Here is a 13,805-nt window from a genome sequence, read left to right on the forward strand (position 1 = left end):
GGACACGCACTCTGATATAGTCAACTGATCTTTCTTTAAAAATTAAGTTAAATTTTATTTAAACCCAATTAATTAATGTATAGTGTATTGCTAGTTTCAGAGGTAGAGTTCAGTGATTCATCAACTGTATGTAACACCCAGTGCTCATTCCACCATGTGCCCTCCTTAATGCCCGTCCCCCAGTTTCCCTGTCCCCCCACCCTCCTCCCCTCCAGCAACCCCCTTAGTTTGTTTCCTATGATTAAGAGTCTCTTATGGTTTGTCTTCCTCTCTGGTTTCGTCTCGTTTTATTTTTCCCTCCCTTCCCCTATGCTCCTCTGTTTTGTTTCTTAAATTCCACATAGGAGTGAAATCACATGACAATTGCCTTTCTCTGACTGACTTATTTCACTTAGCATAATACCCTCTAATTGTATCCATGTCGTTGCAAATGGCAAGATTTCATTTTGTCAATGGCTGAGTAGTATTCCGTTGTGTATAGACCACATCTTCTCTGTCCATTCATTTGTCCTTGGACACCTGGGCTCTTTCCATAGTTTGGCTATTGTGGACACTGGTGCTATAAACATTGGGGCACAAGGGCCCCTTCAGATTACTGCATTTGTATCTTAGGGGTAAATACCCAGTAGTGCAATTGCTGGGTCCTTGGGCAACTTTATTTTTAACTTTTTGAGAAACGTCCATACTGTTTTCCGGAGGGGCTGTACCAGCTTGCTTAAGAGGGTTCCCCTTTCTTCGCATCCTCGCCAACATTTGTTGTTTCCTGACTTGTTAATTTTAGCCATTCTGACTGGTGTGAGGTACTGTCTCATTGTAATTTGTATTTTCCTGATGCTGAGTGACGTTGAACATTTTTCATGTGTCCGTTGCCCATTTGTATGTCTTCTTTGGAGAAATGCCCGTTCTTGTCTTTTGCCCATTTCTTGATTGGATTATTTGTTCTTTGTGTCTTCCTCAATTTCTTTCATGAGTGCTCTTTAGAGCACAGATCCTTTGGCTCTTTGGTTAGGTTTGTTCCTAGCTATCTCATGGGTTTGGGTGCCATTGTAAATGGAATCAACTCCTTAATTTCTCTTTCTTCTGTCTCATTGTTAGTGTATAGGAATGCAACTGATTTCTGTGTGCTGATTTTATATCCTGCCACTTTGCTGAATTCCTATATGAGTTCTAGCAATTTTGGGGTGGAGACCTTTGGGTTTTCCACATCGAGTATCAAGTCACCGCAAAAAATGAGAGTTTGACTTCTTCTTTGCTGATTCAGATGTCTTTTATTTCTGTTTGTTGTCTGATTGCTGACGCTAGGACTTGTAGTACTATGTTGAACAGCTGTGGTGATAGCGGGCACCCGTGTCATGTTCTTGACCTTAGGGCAAAAGCTCTGTTTTTCCCAGTTGAGAATATTTGCTGGGGGCTTTTCATATATGGCTTTTATGATATTGAGGTATGTTCCCTCAATCCCTACACTGCAGAGAGTTTTAATCAGGAAAGGATGCTGTACTTTGTCAAATATTTTCTCTGCATCTATTGAGAGGATCAAATGGTTCTTGCTCTTTCTTTTATTAATGTCGTGTATCACATTGATTGATTTGCGGATGTTGAACCACTCTTGCAGCCCAGATATTAATCCCACTTGGTCATGGTGAGTAATCCTTTTACTATACTGTTGGATCCTATTGGCTAGTATCTTGGTGAGAATTTTTGCATCCATGTTCATCAGGGTTATTGGTCTGTAATTCTCCTTTTTGGTGGGGTCTTTGTCTAGCTTGGGGATCAAGGTAATGCTGGCCTTATAGAAAGAGTTTGGAAGTTTCCTTTCCATTTCTATTTTTTGAAATAGCTTCAGAATAGGTATTATTCTTCTTTACACGTTTGGTAGAATCCCCCTGGGAAGCCATCAGGCCCTGGACTGTTTGTTGGGAGATTTTTGATCACTGCTTCAATTTCCTTGCTGGTTATGGGTCTGTTCAGGTTTTCTATTTCTTCCTGTATCAGTTTTGGTAGCGTATACATTTCTAGGAATGCATCCATTTCTTCCAGATTGCCTAATTTGTGAGCAGATAGTTGCTCATAATATGTTCTTGTAATTGTTTGTATTTCTTTGGTGTTGGTTGTGATCGCTCCTCTTTCATTCATGATTTTATTTATTTGGGTCCTTTCTCTTCTCTTTTTGATAAATCTGGCTAGGGGTTTATCGATCTTATTAACTCTTTCAAAGAACCAAGTCCTCGTTTCATTGACAGTCAACTGATCTTTGACACGGGTGCCAAGAACACACAGTGAGAAGACAGGCCTTCCATGAATGGCGTTGGGAAAGCTGGACATCCACACATCTACATGCAGAAGATGGAATTTGGACCCTTATCTTACACCAGCAACACCATAAATGAACTCAAAATTAATGACAGACTTCAAGGTAAGACCTGAACCTGTAAAACCCCAGAAGAAAACACATGGGAAACCTTCACCTTGCTTTCCTATGCTCAACAATTTTCTACTTCTCTGCCTTGTTTCAGATTGAGCAAGTCTTAATTCACATTTTCCCACCATCCTGCTTGGGCAGTTCACTGTTCCATTTGCCTTACTATGGTGGCTGCTCTGAAATCGTCACCTTGAGCCTCACTATGGAGATCCTCAGTTGGATTCCAAGGGTGTAAAATGTTTTCTTGCAGGCAGCTTTTCCCTGCGTAGGACAGTTTCCCTGGGGCGGCAACCAGGACGTCAGACTGCTGGGCCAGAGCTGCTGTTTCACGGTTCTTGACTAGTTTTCTAATTTCCATCATTTGTAAAGATAAATAGTATGATGAACCCCCAAATGCCATCAGCCAGGTCCAGCCCAGGGTCCTGTGTGCACCACATGCTTCCCCAGAAGCCAGTGTGTCACAGCAAACCCGAGACCTCGGGTCGACTTTATCTGTAGACATCTCTGTATGCATTTTAGAAAATGCATGCCCACAACACCATCACCACACTGCAAGTATTTAGTGCACATCCTTAGTATGAGACAGTGTTTGCATCTCCCCGGCCTCTTTATGGCTCTCTGGAAGCTCTGTCCTCATGAGTGGATATCCTTCCACCTTACCTGTGCGGCTTCCTTGCTGCATTCCCAGTGCCTGGATCGTCGCTGAAGGAGCAATGCTTGGTGTCAGTCCGATCACCTATGGTGTGGCTGTGCTGTTGGGTGTCCAGCCATTCTCTCTTCTAATGTTCTCTCTTCAGGGCGTTCCCGTGGCCCCACGTTTCTGCTGCTCCAGGCAAAGCATCAGCAGCTTCACTGCGCATGCACCCCCATGTGCTGATGCTTCTTTCTGTGGGATCGTGGGGATTCCCAGGAGGGGAGACTACGTCAGAGACTGACATCATTCCAACTTTGCCAGACGCTTCCACAAGATTTATTTATTTGTCAGAGACAGACAGAGAGAGCGAGCACAAGCAGGGGGAGCTGCAGGCAGAGGGAGAAGCAGGCTCCCCGCCGAGCAAGCAGCCCGACACGGGACTCGATCCCAAGACCCTGGGATCACAACCTGAGCCAAAGGCAGATGCCCAACCCACTGAGCCACCCAGGTGTCCCGAATTAAACAATTTATATTAAAATTGTTAAAATAAAACTTTAGCACTTAAAGAAGTAAGTTCTCAAGAAAAGCCTTTTTTTTTCTTGAGCACCCTCCCATCCCTTTTCCTCCAGCGGGAACGGGAGCTCCTGGAGGACAGGTACACGTCCTCCCTGCTCCTTACTGCTACTTCCGGATCTTTCTTCCCCCTCTCAGTAAAACTCCCAGCTTTCCTTCCTCCCTTCCTTCCTTCCTTCCTTCCTTCCTCCCTCCCTCCCTCCCTTTTTATTCATTCATTCATTCATTCGTTCATTCATTCATTTGACAGAGAGAGAGCAAGCATGACCAGGGGAGCAGCAGGCAGAGGGAGAAGCAGGCTCCCTGCTGAGCAAGGAGCCCGATGCGGGGGGCCGATCCCAGGATCATGACCTGAGCCAAAGGCAGACGCTTAACAACTGAGCCACCCAGGCGCCCCCAAAACTCCCCCCTTTCCATTTTATGTCCTCCGGCTGAGCACCACGTGTTCAGTGGACACGGGCCACGCCCCACAACTCCTGGTCCCTCCTCCCAGGCCTGGCCTCCCCCTTCCATGCTTCTCCCCACCAGGGGTTTCTGCCTGTTCTGCTCAGTGTTGAATCCTCAGCACCTACAACACAGCCGGGCACAGAGGGTTTACACAAGAAATATTTATTGAATGAATGCATTTAGGTGAGACACAGAATTATTAAGAGTTTTTGACAATGTTAGATAAATGAACCACTGCCCATTGATTACGAACGTTGCCTTAATGAATAACACCTTCTTACAAAATCATCTTTGCGTCTATCTACCCACGTATACTGTCCAGCTCTACCAAGCAGTCCGCGCTCCGCAGAGGACCGTTGGGCAGAATGTGCATTCCCAGACCTTGCTGGAAGAAGCCGAACCGAACCCCCAGCCCCATCACGTTAATGTCACCGCCTGGGCCGCACGTCCCAGGAACACCTGCCAGGGAGACGCGAGGGGGCCGCGCCAGGACCACCACTCTGCCCGGCCGCCGCGTAGGAGCTGGGAGACGCGCTACTCCAGCCAAGGAGAGCCAGCCCGCGCCCCACGCGAGGCCCCGCCCCGACGCCCAGGCCCCGCCCCACCGCCCGACCCGACTCGGCAGCAAGACCGCGTCCAGCCAGGCCACGCCCCTGTCGGGAATGGACTGTCACTCTCCCTGTCCGTCGCCTGGAGGTAACTCTTGTGGTCCCTGCCCGGGGTCCTCTGTACTGGCGCCGACCTTGGTCGGGTCACATGTGGACACGCGCCGGGCGCTTCTGCGGCCATGCTGCCCGGGATAGACGCGCGCTCTTGAAGCGACACTGGAGAGCGGAGTGCAGGAGGAGGGGGGAGCGGGGTACGGCGAGGGCGGGGGGCTGGCGGGGGTGGGGCGCGTCGGGGCTGGAGGTCGGCGCGTAACGGTGACGTCAGAGCGTCCAAGTGCGCTCCCGCGCGTGCGCACCTGCCGCCGGCCTGCTTCCCGGGGCATGCTGGGAGTCTCTGCGCTGAGCTGGTTGCGCGCCTGCGTGGTCTGCGTCTTGGTAGTTCTCCCAGTACCTTCTGGTGGTTCCATCTGATCCTCTGGTCGCATGGCGCCCAGCAAGGTGCACAAGCAAGGGCTGGCTAACCCGACATTTTACTCCAAGTTGAATAACCCTCAGCCCTTAGTCCCCAAAGAACAGCCCCTCCGCCCCGGGAGGACAGACAGCCCTGGCGAAGAGGACCCTCCCGGGTCACCGCACGGGGTGCTGGGCCTTGGGCTTGGCCATCTCCCCTCCCGGTAGCTCTACCTCTATCCGGGCACCCGAGAACCTTGGGGAGAGCTGGATGGACAACTCACGGGGGGGGGGAGACAAAAACGTAAATAGGACAGCGCCTCGGGGGGGAATTAGCTGAGATTTAAAAGGGGAGCCCAGGCACTGCATTATTGGGCTGGTATAACTGGCGCGGAGGTGTGGAGACACGCGAGTGTGGGGAAAGCTGGTGGCCTTCGCAGCATTTCAGGACGGCAGGTGGGCAGTGTCTTGGAAAGACCTCAGAACCAGGCACGCTCCCCTCTAGGATGGTGTATCAGGAAGATAACCCCGTGGGAGAGTATCCTGTAAAGCCTGAAAAATCTGAAAGCTGGCTAATGTCAACCGGTGGTAATTTGTTGCGTAAACTGGCAGTGTTCAGACAGTTGCAGGATGTGCCCATTACAAGTGAGACTGTGTGGGGCACCTGGGTGGCTCAGCGCGTTAAGCGTCTGCCTTTGGCTCAGCTCATGACCTCAGGGTCTTGAGATCGAGGCCTGCATCAGGCTCTCTGCCTGGCAGGGAGTCGGCTTCTCCCTCATCCTCTGCCTGCTGCTCCCCCTGCTTGTGTGTGTGCTCTCTCTCTCTCTGTCAAATAAAGTCTTTAAAAAAATTTTTTTTTTACAGAATTAGACTGTTACATATTGATTAGTGTACCTGTATATTCATGTATACATTGTATACATAACTATTCTTAAGTGAAAAATGTAGCAGCTCATAATGCATTCGTTTTCTACTGCTGCTGTAACACGTTGTCACAGATTTCTTATTGTACAGTTCTGGAGATCAGAAGTGGGAAATGGGCGTTAGGGAGTTAAATCAAAATAGCCATAGGCCTGGTTCCTTCCAGAGTTTCCAGGGCAGAATCTGCTTCTTGGCCTTTTCCAGCTTGTAGAGACTGCCTTCCTCCATCTTCAAACCCCAGCCACTCCAATCTCTGCTTCCGCTGTCACATCTCTCTGATTGTGACCCTTTTGCCTCCCTTCCGTAAGGACCCTCATGACTACTTTGGGCCTACTCAAGTAATCCCGGACAATCTCCCCATCTCAAAACTCTTAACTTAGTCACATCTGCAAAGTCCCCTTTGCCATGTAAGGTGGGGATTTAGACATAATCAAATTTGGTCATTATTCTGCTTACCATTACTAATATTTCTTATTTAAAAAAAATGTGTTGCGTGTACAGAGGAGTAGGAACACATACACAGATGTCAGAGCTTTTGTGTCTGGAAGGTGAGCATGCTAGGGCTTTCCATCTTCTTATTTCTATCTTCTGGTTTTTCTACAAAGAGCACATACTGCTCATGTGATAAAACTCATCTTTTACAGCCAAGGAAACCATCAACAAAATGAGAGGGAGCCTGTGGAAGGGGAGAAGATATTTGCAAATGACATATCTAATAAGGGGTTAATATCCAGAATATATAAAGAACTTATACAACACAGTACCAAAAAAACACAAAGCCCAAAACAAGTAATCTGATTAAAAATGGGTAGAGGAGGGGTGCCTGGGTGGTGAGTTGGTTAAGTGCCCGACTCTTGGTTTTGGTTTAGGTCATGATCTCAGAGTCGTGGGATTGAGCCCCACATCCACTCTGCATTCGTTGTGGAGTCCACTTGAGATTCTCTTTGCCCCAGCCCCACTCCCATCCTCTGTGCTCGCTTGTTCTCTCTAAATAAATAAATCTTAAAAAAAAAAGTTAGAAAAAATGGGCAAAGGACTGAACAGACACTTCTCCAAAGACATCCAGATGTCCAACAGACACATGAAAAGGTGCTCACCATCACTCATCGTTTTGGAAATACAAACCCAAACCGCAATGAGTCATCACCTTACACCTGTCAGAATGGCTAAAATCTACAGAACAACCAAATGTTGGTGAGGATGTGGAGCAAAGGGAACCCTTACACACTGTTGGTGGGGATGCAAATCGGTGCAGCCACAGTGGAACACAGTATGGAGCTTCTCAAAAAGAAACATTATACAATCCAGCAATTCTGTTTCTGGGTATTTACCTGAAGAAGACAAACCAGCTGTGAGAGTTGGCTCAGCCCCGTTGCACCCAGACGCCCCTCTCCCACCTCACCCTCTGCTGCTCTCCATTCTCTACCAACCTCAGCTGTCAGCAGCTTCTGCCAGAAACGCAGCTCCACCCTCGTTTTCGTGCATCAAGGTGGAAGAGAGCTGCTCGCTGCATTCATGTGACGACTTGTCAACCTGACAACTTGACCTGCTCTGAGGGAGCTCATGGGGGCCTGGGGCTGTTGGCTCTGCTTTGGCTCACCTCTCTGAATCTCCTGGGATCTCGGGGACCCTTGGCCCCACGCTGGTGACCAGACCACCTTGTCCGTTGGCGCCCAGCAAGCCACCCAAACAAGGACTGATCCAGCCAAATATTCTCCCCAAATTGAATAACTCTTACTTTATTTCCCCAAAGAACCTACTTCCCAGACAGCAAGTCAGCGCCCAGCTTCCTCATCCTCCACCCGTGATGTGCTGCCCCCTGGTGGTCACGAAGATTATGCCAGGTCTGCCCCGAGCACCCGTTTGTGTTTAAACTGAACACCAAGGCACCTCCCTCGCGGCCTGGCACAGCCTCAGGGCCTCAGCCTCCAGAGGTCTGCTGGCACTGGGGAGGAGACCTATCTGCCCTCCGCCCTGCCCCTCCAGCACTCACTCCTGATTCTTTTTTATCCCGCGTTATCCCCTGCCTTGCCTTTCCACGTTCTAAATGCTATTAATTTACTTTTTGATTTCATGCATTGCCCACATTGGACTGTGAGCTCCCTGGGCCTTGAGACCTTCGCTCTGCTTTGCTCACCAATGTAACCCGAGCGCCCAGCATGGTGCTCGTCACTCAGTAGGTGTTGGGTCAGCCTTGGTTGAAGTTATGAATGCCTGTGTGATTGGGCACGCAGCCAGTGTCCCTGCTCTAACGGGTGCGTAAGGCAGTAAACAAATAACGTCAGCCCGGGGACGCGGGAGAGCCGGCACGATCTCCAGCTGTGCGCGCCCCGGGGGGTGACCTAGTCGGCAGAGCGATTCCTAACGCACCCAGGCCCCTCTCAGTTTTCTCAAAGACAGTGTGTCTTGTTCCGCGTGTTGACAAAACGTAACAGGTGCCCTTGAAGGCCTTTCCCTGCCAGTAATGGTTTTTCTAGCGGGCAGAGTACCGCTGCTGCCGCGTTAGCCCTGATGGTCGGGTTTTCTCTCTTTCGTAATGCAAGTGCTTGAGTGAAGTTTTGCTTGCGGAGCTCCCGCTTCAAAGACGGCTGTTTCCAATAAACACACTGCCCCGGAGTGCGGCTAATGGGCCCTGGGAGAGGACGGGAGGGGGGCGCGGACGGGCCACCCCGGCCCTCTCCGTGGGTCCCGGGCCAACTCCTGGCGCATCGCCCCGCCTGCGGCCCGCCCCAGCGCCTGGCCCCGCCCCGGGACATGTTGCGGACCGCGGCCCTGGCCCCGGCGGAAGCGGAGGCTCGGCGGCAGGTGAGCTGCGCGGTGCCGGGTTGCCGGGAAGCGGGCGCGGGGAGCGGGGGTGGGGCGGTGGTCCCTGCGCGCGAGGCCCGAGCGGCCGCTTCCTCGCAGAGTGATCCCGCGCGGGCCTGGGACACATGCGCAACCTCCGGCGCGCGCGGAGGTCGGTGGCGGCCCTGGGCGGCCTCGCAAGGACCCCGGCCCAACCCTGGCTGCGCCCCGCGTCTCGCGCAGGTAACCGCGCCGTCGACAGGGGCCGCCTGGCTTGGGGCTCAGTGGGCCCGGGACGCGCTCCTGCCTTCCGGTCCGGCCCGGGAGGCCCAGGCCGAGGGCTCCTGTCCCCTGGGCGCGGCCCTGCGGAGCGGCCCGTTCTCACACGTGAAAGCATTAAGTGTCCTATTGGGACCCTAGGGAGCAGCTCAGCTAGTGGGGGTCCTGATTCCAGGAGAAGCAGCGAGACGCGGCGTCTTTGCTGGGCGTTATCGGTTTTCATGGGGTTCTTGAAGGGATCCGTGACCCACAGAGCTTAAGAAGTGTTCCCCTAGTCCCGAGGACCAACCAGGACGTTTCTCCCCGGCTGTGGTCAAACCCTGGGTGGGTGGGTGGGTGCGCTCAGCTGCTCCCTTCGGGTTTCCTGTCCTCGTTCTTCACCTCAAATCACCTCCGGAGAGCCCAGCCCCCTGATGTCAGACTGGATTGTGAGAGAGGGTCGCTCTGAACTCGCCCCTCCCAGTCCCGTCCTCCAGTGATGATGACTAAGGATTCTTGAGCGGGGATTTACTGACCACACCCTGGGCTCCGTGGGGGCGGTCTGGTTTTTGTTCACGTGGCCAGGGGCAGTGGGCTGGGCCGATGCTGGGTTCCTTCTTTTGTTGGTTGTGTGACACACGGCCAGTTACCAAGATCCTCTACCCTCATTTTTTTTGGCTGGCTCATCAGTTAGGATGTGCACACGTGACTCTTGCCTGCTGTTTGGCGCTCAGAGCCTTTAGTGGTCTGTAACCCCCACCAGCTGTAGGCTCTGAACTGGCCCGGGTCGACGCCGGGAGTCCTCCCTTCGGCAAGGCCAGGCCCTGCTAGGCGCGGCCAGGAACACAAATGAGGCAGTATTCCTAGGCAACTGGGTTTCACAGAACTGGGGTCCTCATGTGGTATTGAGTCATCCCGTTTGTCCCGTCCTTTCTAAAGGGCAGCTGAATCCTTTCTGGGCCTTCAGACTGCACTTGAATGAAACCCGCCTCCCTTCCCTGCTTCCATCCCAGCAGGATGCGCTCTTCTCCTGCTGGCTCCCACCTTCAGGGCCTCAGGAACACCCCAGTGCAGTCAGTACCCACCTAAAATTTTGATATCAGTAGACAGTTAATCACCTCTTTGGACTCTGCTGTCCCTGATGTTTCAGGGCCTGTGACTTGCTCCCATGCCAGACTCATTTGCTGAAGTCCTGCCCGATTTCTCCACGGGCCTGGGCTGACCCAGGGTGGGGCAGAGGATGTGTCCTGGCTTGTGTGGAGTCCCCAGCCCCCAGACAGATATTGTGGACACAGGCATCGCCAGAGTGCAGGCCAAGGGCCCTGGAGTCCCCGCTTTACCTCCTCCGTCCTTTCCAGGGCACCCGTGGCTGGTTGCTCTCGAAGAACTGTTAGCTGACCACGGGCATCTGTCCCGCTCTGCTGCTTAAGGGCAGCGAGGCCCAGGGTTCTCGCAAGCGGCTCAGGTCCGTGCTTCTCAAATGCCAGGTGGGGGCTCTCTGGCCAGGTGGGGGTGTGGCACTGCTCGGGGCGCTGGCCCTTGTGCTCCACCAGCTGGGGTCTCTACGCTGTGGTGTCAGCCGGGCAAGTGAGAGGCCACAGCTTCGGCCGGCCGGCACTGGTCCTGGCTCCTGGGTAGGAGGGGCCCAGAAGGGCTGAGTGCAGGAGGCTGAGCGGTGAGGCTGCTTCTGCTCCCACAGCTGCGTCCCCAAGCTCTGTGGTCTGTGCTGGCCTTTGTCAGGGGAGCCCAGTGGCTGCAGCCTCCCCTTGCCTGGCCCCCATTTTTTGCTCCTGGAGGCTGAGGTGAAGAAGGGCACTGGCCAAGGGAGCGCTGTGGCTTCTGAAACCTCGGCTCCACTCCTGGGGGGTCCCGTTAGGACTGTTCTTCCATCTGCTGGATCTCTGGCCTGTCAGCCACTGAGAGAGTTTGGCTGAGATGGTCTCCTCCCTGTGTCTTCTATCCAGAAAACCCTTTGCCTCGAACCATGAGCCTCGACATCCAGTGTCAGCAGCTGAGTGACGCCCGGTGGACGGAGCTCCTGCCCCTGCTCCAGCAGTCCGAGGTGGTCAGGTAGAGAACAGCCGCGTCGGCGTGCGTGTGCGCGGGGGCGGCAGGCGGGCTGTCCACCCCGCTGCCGTGGCTCTGCTGCCTCTGGCCAACACCCACGAGTGGGCGGGTGAGCTCCGAAAGCACTGTTTGTGGACTCGCAGTGTCACTTTTATATGACTGTCACGTGGCAGGGGATGTTATTGTACTTTCTTCCCACCATTTGAGAACATAAACTCTTCCTGGCTCAGGCTGGGTGGGCAGGATTTGGCGTGGAGCCTCTGAGGACGGGCGGGCAGAGCAGACTGTCTCCTTCCTGTGGGAGTGGGGGGGAGCTCGCTGCGCGTCCACTGTCGCTGCTGGGCTGTGGCTGGGAAGTGGAGTCAAGACTGGGTTTTGTTGCTGAGCTTCTCAAACCCACAGGTTCCCCAGGGTTTACAAGCAGGAGATGAGGGCCTTCTTACTTTTTCTCTCTTTTACTTATTTGAAATAGTGGTAGGTTTATAGAAGGGCTATAAAGACAGTAAAATGAAGAGCCCACACAGCCGCCTGGACTCAGACGTCACCAGCTTTTCCACTTGTGTCCTTTTCCTGCGCCCGGGTCTGTGTAGGGTCCCTCGTGGCATTTAACGGCACATCTCCTTGGCCCCTTCCCGTCTGTGATGGTCCCTCTGTCCCTCCTTGTCCTTGGCTGACTCTTGAGTCCTCTCAGGCTCAGGTGTCCTGTCATGGCTGAGATGCAGGTTTCTCGTGAGAAGACACAGAAATGCTGTTGTGTCTGCCTGTGTATCCCGTCAATCGCCATGGCGCTGTGGGGTCACCCCTAAAGGTCACCATGGCCACCTGTTCTCCACTCTAACGTCACTGTTTTCTCTTGTTAACTGAGAAATGTCTTGGGTGAGGGGCTGGCGACTGCTCAAACTTTTGCCTACTGATTTTGTCATCCCTCGGTGGATCTTGCCAGAACGGTCGTTACTGGGCCTTTTCCTCACTGGGAAGAGCTGGCTTTTCTCCCACCTGTCCATGTTGGGTTTTCCACTTAGTTGGGGCGGCCCTGATCCTGGGTGACGGTCAGCGTCATTGCCCGCCTGTCTCGTGAGCCCCTCTGGTGTGTTCCTCGGCGGTGCTGTGCCCCTTCCCAGCACTTCCTCGGTTTGGTTTTGCTCTGGAGATAGTCAGGAGCTTTCACGTGCCGACTGTGCCACATGGCAGCCCAGACACACGTCTGCGGCCGTGCCAGGACCTGCACCAGATGCTATGTGAGATGACCCATACGCGTTCCTGTTGCTGTTCTTTTTTTAAGTTTATTTTTTTTAAGTAATCTCTATGCCCAGTGTGGGGCTTGAACTCACCACCCCGACATCAAGAGTCCCACGCTCCTCTGACTGAGCCAGCCAGGAGTCCCCCCGTTTCATTTTTAAACGTCTTGGTTGTGGNGGCCCCCCCCCCCCGCCCCCCGCCCCGTGGTGAGTTCTTGGCCCACTAACAGGCCAGGACCTGCTGTGTGAAGTGACTAAGCGTCCTGTCCACAGGCTGGACGACTGTGGCCTCACGGAGATGCGATGCAAGGATATCAGCTCTGCGCTGCAGGCCAACCCCTCCCTGACCGAGCTGAGCCTTTGCACCAACGAGCTGGGTGATGCCGGTGTGCACCTGGTGCTCCAGGGCCTGCAGAGCCCCACCTGCAAGATCCGGAAGCTCAGGTGAGCCTGTAGGACTCGAGCGTGGTCCCGGGCTCGGGTCTGAGCCTCCTTAGACGGCCCAGGGAACTGGGGGCTTGCAGGCAGCTGTGGGTGGGCTTCAGCCAAAGGTTCCGGAGCGTGGGGGCCCTTCCTGCCTCGTCCCCGGCCCCTGTTCCCCCGTGGGGGCGTGCTCATGCCACAGCCCTGTCTGTCGTTCCTGGGCTCACGGCCCAGCTTCCTCTGGGCCTTGAGGTGCATCTGAGCAGCCCTCCTGCTCTCTGTCCTTGGCCTGGAGACCCCAGAGCCCGACCCGGAGGAGGAGCCAGCCGTCTTACAAGGCCAGGCTCGGTGGGCTCCCATGGGTATGGGATTCAGAGGGCTGGGGGGGCTCTGTGTCTGCTTTACCCTGGCTCCTGAGGACAGAGGGCGACTTGCACGGGGCCATAGCCTACGGGGACCCTGCTGATGGCCAGCTTGGGTGTCTCCAGCCTCCAGAACTGCTGCCTGACGAAGACCGGCTGCGGGGTCCTACCTGACATGCTGCGCTCCATGCCCACCCTGCGGGAGCTGTACCTCAATGACAACCCGCTGGGGGACGCAGGCCTGCAGCTGCTGTGCTCAGGACTTCTGGACCCCCAGTGCCACCTGGAGAAGCTTCAGTGAGTGTGCGACCTGCCACCCAGGCCGCCCCTGGCCTGCACCCCCGTCACTGTGGCTTTGGGGGAGCCCCTGCCCCCGCACATTGGCTGCGGGGAGCTTTGAGGAAGGGGCTCTCAGAAAGCTGCTGATACTCCTGGGTGGTGCTGGGGCTGTGATGCCCATCGGATGCCCCGGGCTCGGCTCGGGAGGCTGCATCTTTCTCCCGGGTCTAGTGCGTCCCAAGCCTGGGGTGGGGCTCGTGGTCAGTGGCCGGCTTCCAGGAGGCTTGGGCACCGCACTCCGAGGAGATGGCCCTCAGCTGCTGCCGTGCTGTCCCCGTCCAG

The 13,805-nt window shown here is 54.2% G+C and overlaps 1 protein-coding gene across 3 annotated transcripts in view; it reads left to right on the top strand.

The window, feature by feature from the left end:
- The first annotated feature begins 4,669 nt into the window (after positions 1 to 4,669).
- The window catches only part of RNH1 (ribonuclease/angiogenin inhibitor 1), an 11,784-nt gene continuing 2,648 nt past the window's right edge, over positions 4,670 to 13,805 (top strand). The window contains exons 1-4 of one of the 3 annotated variants that reach the window (XM_002929480.4): positions 4,670 to 4,769; positions 11,059 to 11,164; positions 12,673 to 12,843; positions 13,311 to 13,481. In XM_002929480.4, the coding sequence (XP_002929526.3) occupies positions 4,736 to 4,769; positions 11,059 to 11,164; positions 12,673 to 12,843; positions 13,311 to 13,481 (482 nt within the window). In that variant the 5' untranslated portion in view covers positions 4,670 to 4,735. Of the gene's footprint in view, positions 4,770 to 8,711; positions 8,858 to 8,892; positions 9,080 to 11,058; positions 11,165 to 12,672; positions 12,844 to 13,310; positions 13,482 to 13,805 lie in introns of those variants that run through there. The other 2 variants (XM_034644682.1, XM_011237524.3) reach the window with 2 other exon arrangements.

The sequence above is a fragment of the Ailuropoda melanoleuca genome, chromosome 16, assembly GCF_002007445.2.
Source record: "Ailuropoda melanoleuca isolate Jingjing chromosome 16, ASM200744v2, whole genome shotgun sequence".
In the NCBI taxonomy this organism is placed as follows: domain Eukaryota; kingdom Metazoa; phylum Chordata; class Mammalia; order Carnivora; family Ursidae; genus Ailuropoda; species Ailuropoda melanoleuca.